At 50.6% G+C, this 19,202-nt stretch overlaps 2 protein-coding genes across 2 annotated transcripts; one reads left to right on the top strand and one right to left on the bottom strand.

Moving 5' to 3' along the window:
• Positions 1–762: 762 nt before the first annotated feature.
• Positions 763–6,504, bottom strand: LOC128278568 (uncharacterized). The gene is made up of 7 exons (XM_053017297.1): positions 6,135–6,504; positions 5,317–6,058; positions 4,586–5,246; positions 3,075–3,314; positions 2,571–2,901; positions 1,549–2,293; positions 763–1,477 (listed from the first exon to the last, which is right to left on the bottom strand). The coding sequence occupies exons 1-7, from the start codon at positions 6,502–6,504 to the stop codon at positions 763–765; spliced, it is 3,804 nt and encodes a 1,267-aa protein (XP_052873257.1).
• A 2,066-nt stretch (positions 6,505–8,570) lies between these two features.
• On the top strand, positions 8,571–9,991 carry LOC128278569 (uncharacterized). The gene is made up of 3 exons (XM_053017298.1): positions 8,571–8,783; positions 8,880–9,115; positions 9,191–9,991. Exons 1-3 carry the CDS (start codon positions 8,571–8,573, stop codon positions 9,825–9,827), a joined length of 1,086 nt encoding a protein of 361 aa, XP_052873258.1. The 3' UTR covers positions 9,828–9,991.
• The last annotated feature ends 9,211 nt before the right edge of the window (positions 9,992–19,202 follow it).

Raw genomic sequence — 19,202 nt, forward strand, 5'->3', positions numbered from 1 at the left:
GTGAAGCCTGAGCACCGCGGGTTTTGCATACCTTCGCGAAAGCTCTCTCTCTCTCCCCGTCTCACTCGCTCGCTCTCTCACCTGATGCGGGATTATGCTGCAGCATCTCGCCCCCGAAAGCAAACAGGAACTGACGTCGGGTGGACTGTTTCCAAATGGACTCGCGAATCGGTCGGTCCACCGGGCCGGATTGTAAATGCTCAGCATTAATGCGAAAATAGCATTTTGACGGTCCGTAATTTTGATGCCAGTGCTTTGAAAGGCAGCGATTGTGGCAACCGCAGTGCTGCAGCCGGCTGCACTGCCCTAAGCCTGCGCCAGAAATAAATCATTCGTTCATTAGAATAATCTAGTGCCGTGCCGGTGCCAGTGCATGTAGTCCGAGCATTGGGCACAGTCGGATTTAAAAGTCATTGTTCTCGTTCCCAAATGCACTCCACGGTGGCATGGAAGGAAGCTCACGAATATTGAGTAGGATTTATTAAGGGTACTCAGTGCTACGGATTTGAGTGGTCTTTTCTCTTACTAGCGTTTATCGACACCGTTGTCAAATGATCCAAATTTACATTCAACTTACAGCAGATTAAGGTTGGCTTTTTTGTAAGTTATTTACTTCGTTCGCACAATGTGATTGTAACTTATTGTTTGTTAAATACAGTAGATTTAAAATACGTATCCTTGAATTGTTTCCATCCGCCGGTTAATGAGTCACTTGACTGGTTCCGGGAGAATGTTGCGAAAAATTCACTTGCTTTACGGTGCTCATGTTGATGATGATCGTTCCCGCCACGGTTCCAGGTTCACCTCATCGATTTCGCCACACTCAACGACCGGATTCTGCCCGTCGTCAGCCAAGAAGAACGCATTGCGCTGGATTTGCGCCAACCCGGGCGTATTATCGCACAGCAGCCGAGCGACCGAGGCTTTGCGGATTTCCAGGACCTGTGCCACCTGAAGTGCCCCGGTTCCCAGTTGTCCGTTTTCGAAGAAGAACCGATCGCCGGTGCGCGTCCTTCGGAATTGCTCCATCAGGATGCACAGGTATGTGGGCCCAACGGTAGCCCCAGGATGGTGTTGTTCCAGCGAACCCGCCACAGCCAACTCGACATCGTCTATGGTTTCGTACCAGGCGGCTAACCGTTCCACGACTTCCGGTGCCAGCGTCCCGTGCAGATCCTGCCAGCTGGTGGCCCGCTCGAGTCCACACCAGTCGCGGACATCGTTGTAACTCGCCAACCCGTGATCCCGAGCCCGATGGATGTCGATCGCCTTCAGATCCGCCCCGTAGCGTCGCTGGTTGCGGAACAGGTGATGCTTGGCTTCGGGCGAGAAGTCTGCGTTCGGAGTGTCGTGCGGTTGGCTGACCATGCCACGTGTCAGCAGTTCACGGTTATTGTGCCGCTCCAGAACGGCCGGACGGCGCAGCCAATCCGATAGACGGATCGAGCCACTCGGCTGCCCGGCGGTTCCGTAAAAACTGTAATCCAAAAAAAGGGTGCATGGATCAGTGAGAGCACCTGAGAAATGGGTCAATCTGGACGACTCAACTCCAGCTGTCCGACGATCATGTTGTGGAAGTAACGGAACGCCGCCGTCCCAAACTCATTGCTGACGGTCGCATCCTCCAGTGGGTTGTAGTCCGCGGCGAACTCACCCTCACCGACCTGCCGGTGCAGCAGTCCGCGGACGAGCATATTCTCGCGTCCCATATAGATCGGCAGCCAGTCGTTGAACACGATCGCCTGATACTTGCCGATGTTAATGGCCCGAGCCTCCTGAAACAGCCGCTCGTCGTCCCAGTGCGGATTCAGACGGTGCAGCTCCCGAGCCAACTGGTTGTGTTCGAGCAGGTGCGCGATCTGAAGGATCGCCAAGTGAGGGCTCTGGTTCGACCGTAGATCTCCGGTTTGGTAACACACGTCCGACTCGTCCAGCATCTGGCAGAGAGCGGTCGCGTTCGGGTTACGCGGAGGCCAATCACTACCACCGCGGTGCTCTACCAACATCTCGCCCCCGTGGTGTGCCCGAAGGCCCGCGGTCTGGCCAGCGTGGTTACCGTATACGATCGACAGGTCGAGAAACGCGGTCACCGACGAGAGTTGCTCCGCTTGGCCGTAGTTGGTGGCGCACCGATGCTCGAGGGTCGTCTTGGTGCGCAGCATGCTCATGCACTCGATACCGGAAGCGCGGTCCAAGACCGGGTCATCCGCTGGCACCGGCAGCGGAAGACAGCGCGGCGGAAGCTGATCCTCCGGAAGTTTTCGTCCACCGGGGCAGCACTTTACACCGAACACTGTCGAGCGAGAAAGTACAAACTGTGATCACTTATTCACTTTTTTCTTTCCGTGTCTACTCTTGTATACTCTTTGTTTCTTTTTTTCTTGTTCTATTGCTCGAAATCCCTGCCCTATTTGACGCTTTACTCCTTTGCATTTCATTATGCTTTGCCTTTTTTTTTTACTACATATTTTCAAGTTCACTAAAGCATTTCCTTTGCATTACGCCGTTTTAACTTGCCTCAATACGAATTTCCCAAATATTTTGAGAGGATTTTCTGTGTCGCAACTTACCGTCGGCCGTGAAGCTCATATCGTGGGCCACCAGCTGCCCGAACTGCATGTTGACGATGGTGCTGCGCCCGTCCCGCTGCTCCGTCTCGCCGAACAGTGCCATCGACAGCTGGCGAGCGTTGGGCATCGGTGTGCCCGAGCGCATCCGGGCCGGTTCCGAGACTCCGTCGGCGTACTTGGCCGGAAGTAGCCGCCGGTACGGTCGGTACGGTGTACCGTACAGCGCATTGTACCAACTGTTGCAGGATCCATCCATACTGCGGTACGGTGAGTTTTCGTCCACACACGACCCAACCACCGGGCAGGACTCCAGCATCGCACCACTAGAGCACTGGCAGCTCACAGCAACCATCACCACCGACAGCCAGTCGAAAACGCTGACGGTCGGTTGCATTGCGTACGGTTTTTCGTTGGTTTCACTGGAATCCGGTGGTCACGGTTAATCCGCTCAAGTTGGGCGCACCCAAATGAACCTCGCACAGCCCATAAAGAGCCGCCCGAGACCCTGCCTATCACATAATTTATAACCCAAGCCCCGGAACACAGGCGCACATAAATAAAATGGCGATGTAATTGATACTCAGTGCCCATCATAAGCACACACAAAAGGTCGATCTGATAAATTAGGGCCTCTCGCTTACCCGGTGGCCCGGTGATGATGGCTGGCAGATGGGTTTGATGTACGCGTTTATTGCTCGCCACAATCAACTGAAACCGAAATCCCGGTTTCCGCGGTGGGGCGGTCTAATGGGCGGTATGGGTCTTTATTAGTAGGATACCGGCCTGCGCCCGTTTTTGCAATTGTTTCTGTTGCACTATTGTGGGCAGCCATTGTGGAGTGTAATTTGTCGTTGGTCGTTGGTGTATTTTTTCTTTCCCTTCGTCGGTATCAATGATATCACGCCGGACGGGCTAATTGTTCTGGGGGACGCAAAAATGGTGAGAGCATAATTAGAACATCATTACATGGCTCGCCATGCGCGGTGGAGGGCCACCGTTGACAAATGGGAGATTGAAATCCAATCGCATTGCGCCCGTTTCGGGATAAATTTATGACTTTCTACGGAATGGAAATCGACACCGACGGACGTTTAGGTATTAGCCATTGAATGGTAGCATCATAAAAACGTTATGCTATTTATGTGTGTTTGAGTGGGCCTTTTGTTCGGACACGGAGCACCCTGCCGAGCGCTTGAAATGGAAGTAAATATGGTACGCTTTGATGGTGGGAACGGAACAGATTGTATCGTTTGTTGTTTTAAGTGAACGCAACGCAAGCAAATAATCTGACGAACGACAATGACGCGTCAATGCGTTCATCGGCTATAATGTGAATGCAGATTATTATTGGAATATTAGCCGATTTGGTGCTTAGGCCTCATAATTTTGATGAGTTTGTCTGTAGTAGAATAAGTCGCAAAAAACTACTCTGGAATACTGTTTAAATGCTCACAGACCGGAAGGAATAGTTGGAAATGTTTCACTTAGCCTTTATCAAGTTTTTATCTCTCTGGTCTTTGTATCAATATGTTAATTTTTATAATAGGAATTTTTAAATCCGGCATTTACATATAAAATTTTATTCGACTATGTTCGACTATTCCAATGACGTCCATCTAAGATACTATACACCTACATGCCTAGTCCAACTATTTCTATAAAAATTGTTTCTCGTTTTTCAATTTCGCATAAAGCTAAAATATTGTACCAGGCGTGTGCATAAACTGACTTAACGGCCCAATGACCCACGGGATCACAAACACAAATATGTAACGAGACTATCACTCAAATAGCGACCGTTGGGTCCAATTCCAATTTCAACTCCAATTTCAATTATATTGTGTTTCGAACAACGTTTATATCAATTACCCAAATGTTTATTTGCTGTGCTCAGATTAATTCCTTTTTCCAACAACGGGTCGGAGATTGGTCCATCAGGATCGTAATATATGTTAATTAAACCCGGACCGACGTCCCGCTCACGGTTCAACCGAGCGCCAATGGATCAAACCCACCTCCGGTAGCTGCCCGCATGGTACCACCGGATTCGTATCGCTCCGGAGAAGAAACGCTTTCATCTGCATGCTTTCCAGCCCCACGGTGTTGTCACACAGGATACGGCCCATACTAGCATTGCGAAGCTCTCGCACCTGGCGCAACGAGTACGACGAGCGGCCATTTTCAAAGAAGAACCGATCACCGACGCGCGATCTACGGAACTGTTCCAGGAGGAGGCAGGTAAAGGTTTGCCCTGCCATTCCGTCGCCATGCAGACGCTCCATAGCCCCAGCCACGGCCAACTCCACGTCGTCCAGCGCTTGGTACTGCTGCCTAATGGCGCTTGACGCCCCCGGGCGTAGAATCTCCTCGAACTCAACCCAATGCCGGACGACGGGAAGTCCACAGAACTGGCGGTACTTGTTGTACGAAGCCAGCCCGTGATCCCTGGCTCGCTGGATGTCGACCGCTTTCAGGTCCAGCCCTACGGGAGAACGGTGGCGAAAGAGGAAGTGCTTCATCTCCGGTGTCAGGTGCAAGTTGGGTCGATCGTGAGGCTGGGTGACCATCCCCCGCGAGAGCTTTTCGTAGTTTCCGGCCGTTTCCAAAACCGACGGTCGGTCCAACCAGTCCGACAGTCGGATTGCGCCGGTCGGTTGCATGGACTCTTCCACTAAACTGCAAGTACATTATCAAGTACTCGTCGTTGAGAACTACACCTAGACAGCGGGGCCGACGTGAGACTTACTCCAGATGGCCAACAATCAGATGGTGGAAATAACGGAGCGCGACCGCTCCGAAAGCGTTGCCGATGGACGGATCTACGTGCGGGTCGTAGTCATCCACAAAGTCTTCGATTGCCGACGACGGAACCACGCCGTACTGCAGCAGATTTGCATGGCCCAGAAAGATCGGTAGCCACTCGTAGTACACGATCGCCTGGTACTGGCCAATGTTGATGTGGCGCGCCTCCTGGAACAGCCGCTCATCATCCCAGTGGGGATTCAGAATAGACAACTCACTAGCCAATCGGTTGTGCTCCAACAAGAAGGCGATCTGCAGCAGGGCCAGCTGTGGACTCTGGTTTGCCCGACGATCCCCCGTCAGGTAGCAAGCTTCCTTGTCGTGGCCCGTCACATCGCAAGCCCTCGTCCGGTTCGGATGACTCGGTGGCCAGTGCTTCCCGTGCCGGTGCTCCACCTTCATCAGCCCTTTGCTGTACGCCCGAAGCCCGTCGGACTCGGAGTGGGAGTTCCCGTACACCACCGACAGGTCGAGGAACCCCGTCACCGAGGAAAGCTGTTCGGCTGGCCCCGCCACCGGTAGGCAGGGGTCCTCTAGGTTCGTCTTCGTACGCACCACGTTCAAACACTCGATACCCGCTTCGGACATGATCGGATCGTCGTGCGCTACCTCGATTGGCAAGCAGCGTCTGGAGGCTTTCGCTTTCGGGACCATCTTTCCGTCGATGCAGCAATGGAGTCCGTACGCTTAGGAGGCAGACCAAAAACCCCCGTTCAATACTCGACCGACAACCACCACAATATTCCCCCCAGGAACACCTACCGTCCGCCGTGAAGGACACGTCGTGGGCCACCAGCTGCCCAAACTGCATGCCAACGATGGTGTGTCGCGGATGGGCCATTTCCGTTTCACCGAACAAGCGCAACGAAAGGTGCCGAGGGTTTGGTAGAGCCGCTCCGGACCGGGTAACGGGAGGCTCCCAAATGCCGTCAGCGTAATGAGCCTCCACCAGGCGCAGGTACGGGCGCAGAGATTGACCCCACCAGGGGTTCGCCGGGTTGTTGCACGCACCATCGATCGTACGGTACTTGGACGACTGGGCGCTGCAATCCGGGTTGGGTGGGCAATCATGCTGAGCTTGGCACAGAAACGCCACAGTTACCGTTATGGCCAACACTATTGACAGTGCCATTATGTTGCCTGTTTGGAGTCGGTGTAATAACGGGTGATTTATTAGGAACGGATATTAATCGCAATGGAGACAACAGAACAGTCGAAGGACAATTGGACTGTTCATGAGCTACAATTACAGGGGAGTGTTAAGCTTCTGTGAACTAACCGGTCTCAAATGGGCATTACTATTTGTTTGATTACAAAGAGACAAGAACAACACTATATGGACTTTAAGAGATCCTTAGATGACTGAAAATATTTGTTCCTCCAAAATATCGTGAAACGATGAATCATATATTTTTTGGACTTCTGAATCTAGTCTGAATCTAGTTGGACTGACCATACAAAAACTTAAGGAAAAGCCCATCAAGCTTAACAGTTGTTGGTCCCACGGTTCAATCAACTGCTTCTAACCACGCCGCTTCTAGGTGTCTTCATTTGCACACTCCCCAATCAAAGTAACCAGCAAACCTCGTTAACCACTGACCCAAGTCTTAACTCAATTACCGCCAACAATACTAAACACCTTGCCACGGTCACGCAGTTCGTAGTCAACGCAAATTTGTCGCAATCCCGTCCGTCGTCGTCGTTGCACCGAAATGGCAGGAGCGTGACCACGATTAGTCGAACTGAATTCGCGCCGCTTTACGCCCAATTTTATAGCCATCGCCATCGCCGCCGCCGTCGCTGTTGTCGGGGCACAAAACCCATTGCCCAACAGACGGACAAAAAATGCGGCTTCTGGTATCTGGCTCTGGTATTTTGCCAACGGTTTAGGGGTTGGCTCCATTACTCGGTCGGCATTCCTCGATGCATCTCGTGGGCTATCAATCTTGTCAGTACGCTGTCCACTGCGATTCGGCTTTGGGAGCGAGAAAAACAGCAACCCCGAAGTGCTTTACTCTGATGGGTGGCACTGGCACACTTCATTGCCCGTTTGCGCCAGCGTCAAAGAGTTCCCAACGGTCAACGTCTACAAATTGGTGTCTAATCGCTTGCAATGTGCAGTGTGTCCAGTCAATGAAAAAGCATATCTGTGGAGGACCAAGTAAGCCCCGTGGACGTGGAAATGGTGATTGGGTCTCGGTGGATGTAGAAAGCAATGCCTATTATCGTCGGGAACCGCCTCGAGTACACTTTATTATTCAGTATACTAGTCTCCCTGAAAATCAATACGCTTTTTCCAACGAGATTCCAATTTATGAATTCCATCCCTGGAACCTGGAAGGCCTACAAAATACGCTTCCTCACCTGTTATTACCTCATCATTTGATGAAAAACGCTTTTCGCGCATGAACTTTTTTAGGTCTGGAAACAGATAGAAGTCGCTAGGGATCAAATCGGGATCTTCCAACAATTCAAATTTCGATTCATGGATTTTTGCCACTGTTAAAATGCTCCTGTGACAGGGTGCACTGATGAAAAATGCTTAATTTGTACATTTCTTGAAATTTCTTATTTATTTAACTATTGAGGAAGTCAGATAAAGTTGATCGTCGACTACCATTTCAATCACCGACTGAACAGCGCTCATTTGCCAAATTCTAATAAACCGAGACGTAAAGTTTACCACCCATCCAATAACCGTTTTTCAAAAATACAGAATCTTCCAACAGTGCCATCAAACGAAGCGCACCTTAGCCGTGGCAGGCCGTTTAAGGTGCGAAAGTGCGAGGAATTTCTCCCCACAGTTGGCATCGTAAAGATGTTGAAGCTTGTGCACGAAATATGCCACCAGCTCAGCGGCGTGCGTACGACGTTCCACCTGAATGACTATGTTGGTTAGACGACCAACCACCACCAGCAGCAACCCTCAATGGTACAGTTTGGCGAGTGTAAATTTCTGGGACAATGCTGACAAGACCGGAGAGCATTACACAATCGTGAGCCCACAGCGGGCGGCAGAAAACCGGGGAAAACCTCCTACCTCGTCAGTGCGGTCGTTGGGATATAAATCAAACTGCATCGATGAAGGCAAGAAACATTTGCATACCGCACGTGGCGTTGCGCAGGTAAAGCTTTCACAGTGGAACGTCGCCCAGTGTCTCGTTGGTTTGTGGAAAGATTCTAAAATTCGGACAAAATATGCGGCTCGGTGGTGAGCTCATGGTGGCGTCGGTCGCGGCCATGGCTCTTGTGCTAGTCGTGAACTGTTCCGCGTTGCACATGTACCCGGAAATATTCGATACCAAGTCCCAGTTCCTCCAGGCACGGTCGCTGCCTGCAAAGGGCGGTGACAGCGCACCGAGTGCCCTCGCGGATGAACCTCAGTTCCGCAGCGGCTCGAAAGACGATGAGGTGGGCTACGTGCGCTCGAGCAGCGAATCCGGCAAAGGTGGCTATCTGCACCGGGAGAACTTCCACCGGAAAGATGGCAACAAATATGGCAATGAGGTGGGCTACGTGCGCTCGAGCAGCGAATCCGGCAAAGGTGGCTATCTGCACCGGGAGAACTTCCACCGGAAAGATGGCAACAAATATGGCAACGAAAAGCAGACCGGCTTCGGCGAGTCGAAGCGTGCGGAGGACTCGAACAGCGCCCCAAAGGTAGGTGAACTTAAGGACGCCATAATCATCGATACGGACCATCATCGACCGGAACCGACGTACGAAGTCACCGAAGAACAGAGGTGAGAAGCCCCCGTGGGTAAGTGATCCAGTCCGGCCATAACCCTCGAACGGATCCTGCTATCCTCCCTTCCCAGCGATGTCGAGAATCCGGATAAGCACAAGAAGTATGGCGTCGCTCGTCCAATCGGGAGCGCCGGAGACAAGCGGAAGGCGCCCCAGATGAAGAAGGTGAAGCCGGTGGCTAGGCCGAAGGCTGGCCGTAGCAATCAGCAGAACAACCACAATGGCTACGAATCGATCGTTTACCACGAGAAGGAGCACGACAGCATGGAGAAGGGCTACGGCAAGCGGAAGGCGTCCGGCAAGATGCCGGCCAAGCAGATCGCCTACGACTACCTCGGCGAGGTGGACGACGAGCAGCGTTTGCTGGACGATGGGGATGGCGAGGGCGGCCGAGATGATTCGGACTTTGGCGATAACTACGACATGGTGCGATTTGATGCGGACTTCGAGCGGTCGTACGGCGACGACGAGCCTGAAGGGGACGAGAAGGCGGCCGCGGGCAGGAGCGATGGAGCGGACCAACGGCAGGACGGCCACCACGAAGACTACGACTACGACGAGGAAGTGAACCGGGAACAGGTGGACGAGTCGGCAAGCGAAGACAAATACCGCGGTGATGACGAGTCCGGCGAGGAGAGCGACGACGACGGAGACGAGCGGCAGTACGAGTACGCGAGTGAGGCGGACGGTGATGCCCAGGATTACTGAGCCTCTACGTCTCTAGGTCTAGAGTAGGGCAGCTTAGCTTTAAGTACGTTTTCTAGAGCCTTCCCGTTCTGGAGGTCAAGGTGCCGAAGGTACCTGTACTGCGCCTCGGCGTGACGTAAAGAGATTAAACTAAAATAGATTATCGTTTCTTACTGAACATTGCTTTGGGGAATCCAGCTGACCTTCGACATATGAAACAGAAGAAATAAGGAGTGGTCCCCATGTGCACTTGGTGGCGTGGCGTCTATCCAGTGTCAGTGTTCCTAAGCCGTCTAAGTAGGCCTGCGGACCAAAACAGTTGGGAACTCTACAAAACCCCGAAGAAGCCCTACTTTTTGCGTGCCTCCACTGGTTATTTCTGTAGCCACCCACCTGCCAGTGTCTTGAATACCCACATCATTCGTAGAGTTACCTAGGCCTTAGCTAATTGGCAACCTGCTGCAGTAAGTTTCCTCAATCCACGATTGGAGATGGAAGTTAGAGTAGTTGGAATAATACATGGGCTGAAAAGTTCAGAGCCTAAGATAGAAAACGCGTTATGTTTTGTTCAAGATTACCTATATTCATCAACATCATCTTCATCAAGAGCCACGCAATCATTTCAGCCCTGGTCTAACGTTTTAGTACCACTTTTGTAGAACAATTGACCTTTTGTATCAAAATAGGCCTCAGTTTCAGTAATAACTTCTTCATTCGAGCAAAATTTGTTACCGATGAGCATATTTTGAGGTCTGCGAACAGCCAGGAGTCACTCGGAGTATACGGTTGATAATAATAATACTGGCGAATACGGTTGATGTGGGAGCAAATCGAAGCTCAATTCATGTGGTAAAACCACACTGCTCAATTTCATCGACACGTAATTGTTTGATCAACAGTAAGCAAAGGCGGCTCTAACTTTGAACAGAGCTTTCTCATAGTCAAATATATACAGTAAATATTAAGCCAACATGTTCTTTTGATATCTCTACAATGTCAGGTGGCTCACGCAACTTAACGTTTCAAGCGTTCAAAAAGACTTTGGGCATTTTGTTTCTCTAGGACCACGTTTGACGTCAGCAAACCAACGTTATTTTTTTCTGATGGAGCGGAGTACTTGTAACTCTTTTCAATCCATTGCTTTGCTTGAACGGTATTTTTTCCCCATCAAGAAGCAGTATTATGAAACTAGCGCTATTTATGGTTTAGGGCCAGGACTTTTCAGCCCATGTGTTAGTTCACCCGCATACGACACCTGTTAGTGTATGGAGCCAACTCTCGAGGCCGTCACTGATGATGTAAACTCTACAGAATAGTAAAGTGTAGTGTCTAACCAAAATATTGTATTTTTTGCTTATTGAGCCGCAAACCTTATTGAACAACCCAGTACTACGATCATGTAGCTTTTCGCCCGTACGCGTGCTCAGCGGTGAAGCTTTTCGCCGTGGCCGCGGCGCCGATTCGGCACGTTCCGAGCCCCCCCGTCACGCACACCATCGCGCGGCGAGCACATTGACTTCGGGTGTTTTGTTGTTTTGTTCGCATTCCTCCATTCTCGGCGTCTTCCGCGTTTTGACGCATTCCGCTCCTCGCTCACCCCGCTTCCCTGGGGCGGGTTGGGGCTCCGGCACACACAGTCCAACGATCGCGCGTCGCGATCGGAGAGCGAGAGATCTCTCCACATCGGGGCAACGTGTTTTGTTTCAGTCTGCGGCGAGCCTCCGAAGGAAAGCGTTGTGTGTTTGTCACACTCGCCTTTTCTCAGCACTGTTTGGTTTACCTCGGCGTCGAACCGATCTGCTGCGCGTTGCTAGGGAACATTCTGCGGGCCTTCAGTTCCAGTGTCCAGTGTTAACTATTTTCGGAGTGCGCGTTTTGTGCGCCCTTTTCTGCAGGGCTGTTTTGTGCCGCCGCTCGCCCACATTCTACTACGAACCCCGTTGACGACGAGAGTGCGCGAGTGTGTTTGTGTGCGCGTCCCGAGATTCTGTTGTTCCTTTTTTTCGCTGCCTGCCTTCGGTTTAGTTTCCTGTTTTGCTTGGTTGATGAGCCAAATTCAAAGTGCGAGTTTTTGCCCCTGGTGGCGGTGAAAATTGGCAGAAAAACCGATCGCAGCACTCGGGAAAACGAGGGCTACTAATTCATTTAATGCATGTGACGGTGACGCCAGTTTGTGCTACGAAAGCGCGTTTACGCGAGAGTACGCAAGTGTGTATGTGTGGAGCGGTTTGCGTATATTAGTGGGGCTTAAATCCTTTTATCGGTCCAACCTATCCGCGGAGTGCGTGCCACTTCGCTGCGCGGCTTGCAATCGGGATTGATTTTTGTTTGCGCTTCTTTCTGGCTCGATTGGTGTGTTTGAAAAATCCACGGTGAATCAAAATCAAATCGGCCATAGAACGAGAGAGAGAGTCTATGAACTAACCTCGATGATAGACTTTTAGCACAGGTAAGGTATATAAAATCCCATCCAACAAAATATAAAATTCTTCTCATCAGTCGACATTTTACAGTTTCTTTATCGAAAGGGTTGCTTAGCTTTTTTATAAATTAATCATAGGTCAATTGAAGAACATTTAGTTAAACTTCAAGAAAACTATTCCACTTTTCAGTATTAGATGTAACTTATTTAAAGGGAATGCATTAAAGCACTAACTTCAATAAATAATGGGTTATGGTGCTTGTTTGAGCTAGTTTTGTAATGTTTTTTTGTGAATAATGTGAATATCCCGAGGAGCTAGGATCGATTTTAAGGTCTGCAGGCATTTCTTTTGAACTGTTTTAAGTTACTGATGGTGCCCACAAACGTAGTGGGACCAAAAAAGGATTGAATATAACGTAACTAGTCACAAAAATGGTTTATTAACAAAAATTGCTTTTTGATAGTTTGCATTTCTGTTGATGAAGCATTACACACATTTTTGAATGTCCCTCACTCTTTGTCTAATTAATTTGACCGAATTCAGTGTTTACTTATTTTCTTCGGGTTGGGTTGTCTTATTTTGTGCAACGACTATGTCCTAGGATTCGACGATGATGTCTGGAAGCGTAAATGATAAACAGCCCTGGGACCCTTATGGTATGGCCCTCCATTTGTGGAGTATTCCACCAAAAGTGCCTAATGTAATCGCGCACCACGTGACAAACGGCTGCGCCGCCATTTCCTAAGTGAGTTACCACGTGAACGCCGAAACTGGCCGTGCCTTACGAAACTCGCATCGAATTCGAAGCCCATGCTGTCCGTTCAAAATGGATCCGAACGACACTACACTGGCGCCGGTAAGACAAAAAGACGCTCGGGAACAGAGCACCAAAAAAGTTAACAAATAAACGTACCCTTTTTTATTGGGGATGAAACCAGAAAAAAAACCGCTAAAGAAGCGCTCGTCACTCGGCCCTGCTCATCGATGTCTGACGATTAATCAAAACGCAGATCATAAAATCCGTACTCCGGTGCCGCGGCGTACGTATAAAGTAATAAAAGAAATCAGACCAACGCAACCCATCGGCCCCATCGGGTCCAGGTCCAGGCGCGTCTCTGTTGCTCACCTCGTGAAGCCGCCCTCCCTGTGTCGCGAGTGACCACAAAAACAAAATGTTCAAAACTTTTGCACCCGTCCAAGATTTGTAATGGCCGCACGACACCGGTCAGCGCAATTGGCAAAATGGACGGAGTTTCGGTGGCCAATATCTCGTAAGTGTTGGGAGCGAAAGATTGCGTGGTCCGAGTGACAGAGTGACTCTGTTTGGGACACTCTTCCAAGTGTAGCGAAAAATGTACCAGGGCAGCTATCAATCTCCTGTGAAGTTCCAGTGCGTTACCTCGATTCTTGAAGCCGAGGCACCGGTCGAAACGTTAACCAGTAAATCCCCTCTTGGTGCGGTTCCATTCCGTGCAATCCCAAATTGACGCGGTCAGAAGTTCCCACCGCCACCGCCAACCACTGACTGGAGGCCACATACGGACGTGGACTTGAGCGTGAACGTTGATGAATTTTCATGAACCGTACGGAACTAACGGACCAGGACCGCTCAGAGACCCCATGCTGCCCCATCCTCACATCATCTCTCTCTCTGACAGTTGAGCCACAGTTATCGGCACGGTATAAAGTAATAAATAAAATGTTATTAAAATATGCCACGGATCCCCCGGTTTCGGGGGGCCATTGATGCCGCCAATTGACACGAAATCGATCGGTCAATGGCGAACCAACGGCGGAGCGGGAGGATCTGGCTGACCGAGACTGAACAGTGGATTTTTGCCCGTTTTCTTTAATAGCCCCGCATCGAAGGGGCGCGCAGAATTGAGGAAGAAGTGGACCTTTCTTTCGCGCTTTAATGAGGAGAACGTGATGTACCCGGACGCCGGACGGCTATACGGAGCCATAAAGCTTAATTAGGATCCAGTGGATTCAGTGGAACTGCAGAGTACCGAGATGGAAAATATGATTTTGCGTTCGTTTACAAATTGAGCGCCCGTCGGAACCGATAGGATAGGTTTTCCTAACCGGGTCTCGGGGGTTCGCTCGAATGAAAAACGGTTCCATATTTTTCCCAATTAAACTTGCTAATAAACTGCCCACTCTTCCCGACCACGGCGCGCTTTCCATCTTCCCCAATCCGCCTCGGGGCCTCGGGGTAAAAAATCATCCGATGATCTTTCATCTTTCAGCACCACCGCCATGATTTACGTACTCCTCCCGGAGTCCCGGAGTTCGGTTCCGTGTACCCGGGTTTTTGGGGTTTTTGGGCTTTCGTGTAGGGCCGCCGTGGTTTTTCGTGTTTCCTTTTCTTCGGCTTCAGCTCGGCTCTGACCCGAAACGGCTGCTGCCGTTGTCCGTGCGGCGAACCGGCACCCGAGTCGACGGAGGTCTGAGCGCTACCTCCCAGACCTCGGGTCTCTAGGCTACAGTTACAAATGTGATAATTAGTGGTAAAACGGTTTATCTTTTATTACCTCTGCCGGACTGCCGAGCGCTGGGTCTAGTAGATTGGACCGGAGGAGCGCGAAATCGAGCTAGGCGGATCTGTGGAGTTCCCGACCGAAGCCAAGCGTCCCAGTATAGCCACCCAGCGCCAGCGTCTTACCGTCCGCTTTATAATCCGCGCAGTTCGCTAGAGAGATCGGACCAAACTTCTGGTCTCTGTTGCATCGGCTATCGAGCCCTGTACTCCTGGACTCCACCTAGGACCAGAGGCCACGTTGCGGGCTTCCGAGTGTAAGATTAGACGAACACTGACCAAAGTTCGCCACCCGGGGCGGTTGCCAGCGATGGGCATAGTTGGCCACCGGCCAGCTTTCGATGGAACACATGACCGGATTTGGCAGAATACGTCACAACACATTCACCCGCCCCGTTCCCCCAGGGGTTTTTGTGGTGAAGACACGAAGTAGGAAGGTGCAGCTCTGGGTCCAACAAAAACTGCCTTCGGCGTAGACCCGCCAGGGAGCTTTGCAGCCCACAGACTAGAGAGCGTCAATGAACAAACGGAACAACAAATGCAGTCGACGAGCCTAGGTCTAATCCAATTACTCGGGGCCTGGTCGATGCGCATGTTGGCTGCAGACACACGTGCACCGGGGCCTCAGGGGCCCGGCGGCCCATGGACTCTCGTGTTACACGTTTCCGGACGTTGAGGTTTTACAGCGCGTGCATCCTCCGACGTATCAGTGGATGGCTGTGCCATGCATCGGCAAAGCAGAGATTGATGATTTAGTGAAAGAAATTGGTCCACTTGGCTGGGGAACTACCCGTTACCCGGGTTACGGTAACCGGGCCCGCCCGAATTATCGGCCCTCGATACTGGAGGCTCCCGAAAGCTGTCGAACAAACACAGGGACTCCACCGGGGAGACCATTTTGTAGCGCTTTACACGTGCCACCGGCCGGCGGCCGGCGTATCGAAGGTGATATGATTTAATGCACCCGTTCCGGTGGGCCCTCTTATTCCGCTTTCGGTCCGGGGAACCCATTTGTGAGGCGATTACAGACCACTCGCCCGAAGTTTGGTCCGGTGTTCTCCCAAGTTACTACAACCTACTTACCCCAGATTTATAGCCAGGTTGGCCTGGCCGGGCGGGGCGGTAGTACGTGTGTTACGAGATTAATCCCTCCTAATGCTGGGCGTCCGTCCGGTCCCGGGGCTGCCACCGGTACCTCTCCGGCCGTCCACGTCCTTTGTTATGCAAAGTGATATGCAGTTTACAAGTGCTCCCAATTTTCCCAATTGCCACCGATGCGACCGCCGGTGCTGGGCCGCCCCATATTTTATTCCAATGAACCGGAAACCCACTGGAAACACCTCCGTTCTCTCCGTTCTGGGCTCGGTGCGTGCCCTGGCTCTGGTGGTTCTGGGAATACGGAAAGGTCGAATGCAATTTTTAGTAATGGACGCCCTATGTGGGGCATCCAATGGGACCCTGGGCCGTTTTCGAATGCAGGTCAGCAGCAGCAGCAGCTTGCGAGTCGCCAATTATTTATCGGTCATTTGGGGTGGCTCCAGGACGGCGGTATGGGGCGGTATTTGGAAAACTTTGGCGCTCCCGTACATCGATCATTACCGGGTCTTGATGGGTTAGAAATTGCTCAATTAGGGACAATTGAGCGAGAATGGCAAAACTTTTGCCACTGTCTCTCTCTCTCGCTCCCGCTGGGCCAACCTTCGCCGGAGGTGGACCTTACGAGCCGTGTCCTATCGATGAATAAATTATTACATAATTAAGTGAAACGCTGCCGGGACCATCCCTTGCAGCCGTTATCATCATTCATCAAATTTGAGCGTCCCGTTTCCCCGAGCCGCTATCGACCGGGCAGGCGAGGGGCCCTTCTCGTGAGTGCTGCTGATGGAATCGATAGACACTTTCTAATTATGGTTAACGAACCGATTTCTTTCCACAAACCACTGGTAAGTGGCGCCCTTCTCATAGCTTGGGAAAACCGGCGATATCCGATCCGAGGGGCTGACGGTGTGCGTGAGAAACCGACGCGTATCCACTTGGCGTAGCGTGTCCGGTGTCCTGCGTGCCCATCTCGGGTGATTGCTTCAGTCTCGTGTGCGGGTGACACATTTGGCGGGTGGTGTAAAACATTTTCCGGCCCGGCACGCAACTCGACTTCCACGTGGAGTGAAAGCCATTTTTCAACCCGTCACCCGGCGCTCTGGAGAGCAAATAAAAATGTGATGCCTTTCAACGCGATCCGCGCTGCGCGATTGATGGCGACCGAACACTTTGAAAAAAAAAATTCAAAGTGAGTTAAATCAGAGGTAGATCAGAGACAAAACGGTGAACACCCTATGATCGGTATTTGCCATTTGCGACAACATACCAAATCCACGTAGCATTTCTCTGCCACAGATCTTTTGCAATGTTCAAAACAGACTAAAGAATGATTGGAAAACCCAAGGAACGAACGAAGATGATGATAAAAATGAAAATAATGAAAGGAAAGCAAGAAAAGTATGCAAAAGAAATGTAAAAGAGAACAAAGACAGTAAATAAAATATCAAACAATGTCTACACTACACGTAAATAAACAAGCAAAAAGAATAAATAAAATAATTGAAATAGAGCAAAATAAGAGGTACATCTTGGTAACATACTTTTCGAGACGCCACAAAAAATCAATTAGATTGTCTTTTAGAAAATAGAAAATATAAAAAGAAGTAGTATATTGAGAAAATCTGGTAACACAGGGCCTATATCGGGAAAAATGGCGCTATCTCGGTTATTTTCCTTTTTCGATTCGATTCGATCGGTCTATATTTTCAAACAACAATTCAGTTCTAACTGCCATTACTTTTAACCATCAACAAGCTTGTGTTTTTTTTTAAATTGAGTCGCTCGTCGAACATTTCCAGCGAGTCCGTGCCAAAGATTCCATCGTAAACACAATATTTAATGGAGACTTGGAAATAACCATGTACAAACCGGGTACTGGAAAACAAACTCGACTTTGGCCTCATCACAACGTCTTACTGCAACAAAGTGACAAAATAAAATAGGACAATCCACCTAGCAGCAGCCATTGGATCGCTCCAATCGCTTCACTCGCCTCACGCTGGCTTTTCCAATTTCTATCTGATCTGATTCCCTTTTATGACGAGCGCGCGCAAGGACCGATTTCTCCAGCACGCCCGGCGATGAAACGGCGATCCCTTAGCTCAGCATCCGGCAGCACACCGCTGATTGATGTGTTTGGCCACAAATTTGGCGCACAAATCAACGAGGCGCCCAACCCATACTCTGCCGTCCGCTGTCGCCCAACGTCAAGGCGGAGACTTTCCCCCGGGGCAGTTTTCCACCGTCCGGTGTGCCGTTTTTCGCGCGCCACCCCTTATCACAACAATGTTTAATCCTCCGTCGCCATCGCGCCGCCCGCCCAGTGTTTCTCGCAAACAAACCGTGCACGGAGCGCGCCCCGGACGTCAGGGAATCGAGCGCCACCGGACCGGCGGAGCCAATTGTGGCTGTGGCGAAAAGTGAAAACAATTCAATTAACAACGGCAGCAGCAGCCGGGCATGGAAATGCAGCTCGCGAAGATTCGCAGCTCGCGGTTATGCTCCATGTTGCACGCTTTTTATGTGAAAACAGCCACCGGCCGTCGATGATGATGTGGTGGCCGCGAATTGATTGGTCGGGGCCGGTGGTGGCCGTCGAGTGCAGCTTATCTGCACGCGTGCCCGTGCCGGAGAGAAATGCTTTTTATGCTTTCATCCCATAAACCAAGATTTCGCCCACCGAGGCGCGCGCGCTGGAGTGAAAGCTGCCCCAAGGTCGCCGGGTTTCCGCGGGCTGTTCCGACTGTGAAGCATTTTAATTTGGCGCAAGAATCGGCGAAACGCTGCATTCCGGTGCAGTCCCCGAAGAGTGAGATGCACTTTATGATTCCGCTAATTGCGCATTCCGCGTGCCATGTTCTTGGTCGTGCCGGCTTTTTGATGTGTTAATCGATTAGCGAAGGTTTACGTAGCTTGCGCCGTGCGGAATGCGATAATTGATTTCTCGCCAAAGGACGTCTAGGAATGGTGGGTGCAGGAGGAAAGCCATTGCTCCGGTCAATTGTGCCTGCAGTTTGCTGATCCGATCTTATTTTGCTCACTTTCTTCTGCTTGTACAATTTCCAGGTTTGCAATGTGCCTTAATTTGGTTCGATTCTCTCTTTCTGAATCCAATGGCCGTAAGTGGCCCGTTGTAAACTGCATTCAAATTCAAATAATGCCAAAGATTTAAACAAAGCAATAGTAAGCAAATTCATAACTTATTTGCCATAACTAATCTCAACTAATTTGAATCTTTCAATCTTTTCAGAGATTTATTGTAAAAAAATGCAAATCGCGTGTTTTAAACAATGTTTTAATTACTTTATCGTCATAATGTCATTACATTACTGCAAG

This window comes from Anopheles cruzii, chromosome 2 (genome assembly GCF_943734635.1).
Source record: "Anopheles cruzii chromosome 2, idAnoCruzAS_RS32_06, whole genome shotgun sequence".
NCBI lineage: Eukaryota > Metazoa > Arthropoda > Insecta > Diptera > Culicidae > Anopheles > Anopheles cruzii.

Bases quoted from the DNA above. Each gene is read 5' to 3' on its own strand.
- LOC128278569 (XM_053017298.1), top strand. From the start codon at position 8,571: ATGCGGCTCGGTGGTGAGCTCATGGTGGCGTCGGTCGCGGCCATGGCT. The intron at 8,784-8,879 runs GTGGGCTACGTG...TATGGCAATGAG, and splicing joins GCGGCTCGAAAGACGATGAG to GTGGGCTACGTGCGCTCGAG. The intron at 9,116-9,190 runs GTGAGAAGCCCC...CTCCCTTCCCAG, and splicing joins GAAGTCACCGAAGAACAGAG to CGATGTCGAGAATCCGGATA.
- LOC128278568 (XM_053017297.1), bottom strand. From the start codon at position 6,504: ATGGCACTGTCAATAGTGTTGGCCATAACGGTAACTGTGGCGTTTCTG. The intron at 2,902-3,074 runs GTCTCGGGCGGC...GTGAGCTGCCAG, and splicing joins TAAATTATGTGATAGGCAGG to TGCTCTAGTGGTGCGATGCT. The intron at 1,478-1,548 runs GTTGAGTCGTCC...TTTGGATTACAG, and splicing joins ATGATCGTCGGACAGCTGGA to TTTTTACGGAACCGCCGGGC.